This window comes from Mastomys coucha, unplaced genomic scaffold (genome assembly GCF_008632895.1).
Source record: "Mastomys coucha isolate ucsf_1 unplaced genomic scaffold, UCSF_Mcou_1 pScaffold15, whole genome shotgun sequence".
Classification (NCBI taxonomy): Eukaryota; Metazoa; Chordata; class Mammalia; order Rodentia; family Muridae; genus Mastomys; species Mastomys coucha.
In genome coordinates this window covers 96,712,092-96,713,142 of record NW_022196897.1, presented here as the reverse complement: position 1 = coordinate 96,713,142, position 1,051 = coordinate 96,712,092, and the positions used below count along the sequence as shown (strand labels likewise).

Below are 1,051 nucleotides of genomic sequence, written 5' to 3'. Positions count from 1 at the left end.
ATTTCCAGTTTTATCTACTTTTACATGAATGATAATTTGTCCTTACTTTCATGACTTAGTAATATTCCACTTGCATGTGCTCACATTTGGTATATTTATTTATTACTTGATGGATACTTACTATCAATTTCTTAGTTATTGTGAGTAGAAATGCAATAAATATGTATGTGTAGATACCGATTTGATATATTGATTACACACACAAATAACAGAGTTTCTGAATCATCATTTGGTCATCTTGTTTAAAAATCATTGAGCAATCTCCATGTTTTTTTATATTAATAAGAGGGTTTTTTTTCTTGTCTTTCTTGTGATTAGAACCCAGTTATGTGTATTACCATAATACTTCAGTTTTTTGATCTCCTTTCTCCTTTTTTCTTTATGCCACTAACAGTCAGTTTCCAAACAAAGTATCTGTAATCAGATTGTGTCTTAGTTTTTGTTTTGAGGGACATTTAGGTACACTAAGTAGAGCTACTGTTTCTGTATATTTAACAACTGCATGTGACTTTTGGCAGAATAAGTGAACAGGTTTTTATTTTGTGAAGCCCATGGGAAACAGAAGGAATGCCATTATATTATTTCTTATGTCAAAATGATTATGATCTAAAGTATAAAAATATTATTCCTTAACAGAGTCACTATTTTTTTTATTATATCTCATTCACACTGTGATAACTTTCCTGTTTCCCACAGTTGTAAAATCTGTTAGTAATTAGCTTGCAAAAATAATATACATTTTTTTCAGTGAGGTAAATTTAATGCTGAGTCTGGCCTGAACAACATGCTCATTGAAGATATCAAATAGGAAAAACAGGTTTCTGTAGTCATAAATAAACTCTGATGACAGATTTGGTCAGAAAATTCTGATGTAACATCTCTGTTTGCTCAGCTTTTTTATGGCTTCCTTCATATCTTTGTTTCTTAATGTATAGATGACAGGATTAAGGGCAGGGGTGACGGCAAAGTCAACAATGAATAGATATTTGTCAATTGATGATGAGGGGAAAGGCCACACATAGAGAAACATGCATGGAGTAAAAAATAGAAC

At 31.1% G+C, this 1,051-nt stretch overlaps 1 protein-coding gene across 1 annotated transcript in view; it reads right to left on the bottom strand.

Moving 5' to 3' along the window:
* Positions 1-856: 856 nt before the first annotated feature.
* The window catches only part of LOC116091760 (olfactory receptor 4F21-like), a 1,074-nt gene continuing 879 nt past the window's right edge, over positions 857-1,051 (bottom strand). Inside the window, exon 2 of the mRNA XM_031373244.1 lies at positions 857-1,045. Coding sequence (XP_031229104.1) covers positions 857-1,045 — 189 coding nt within the window. The remainder of the gene's footprint in view (positions 1,046-1,051) is intronic.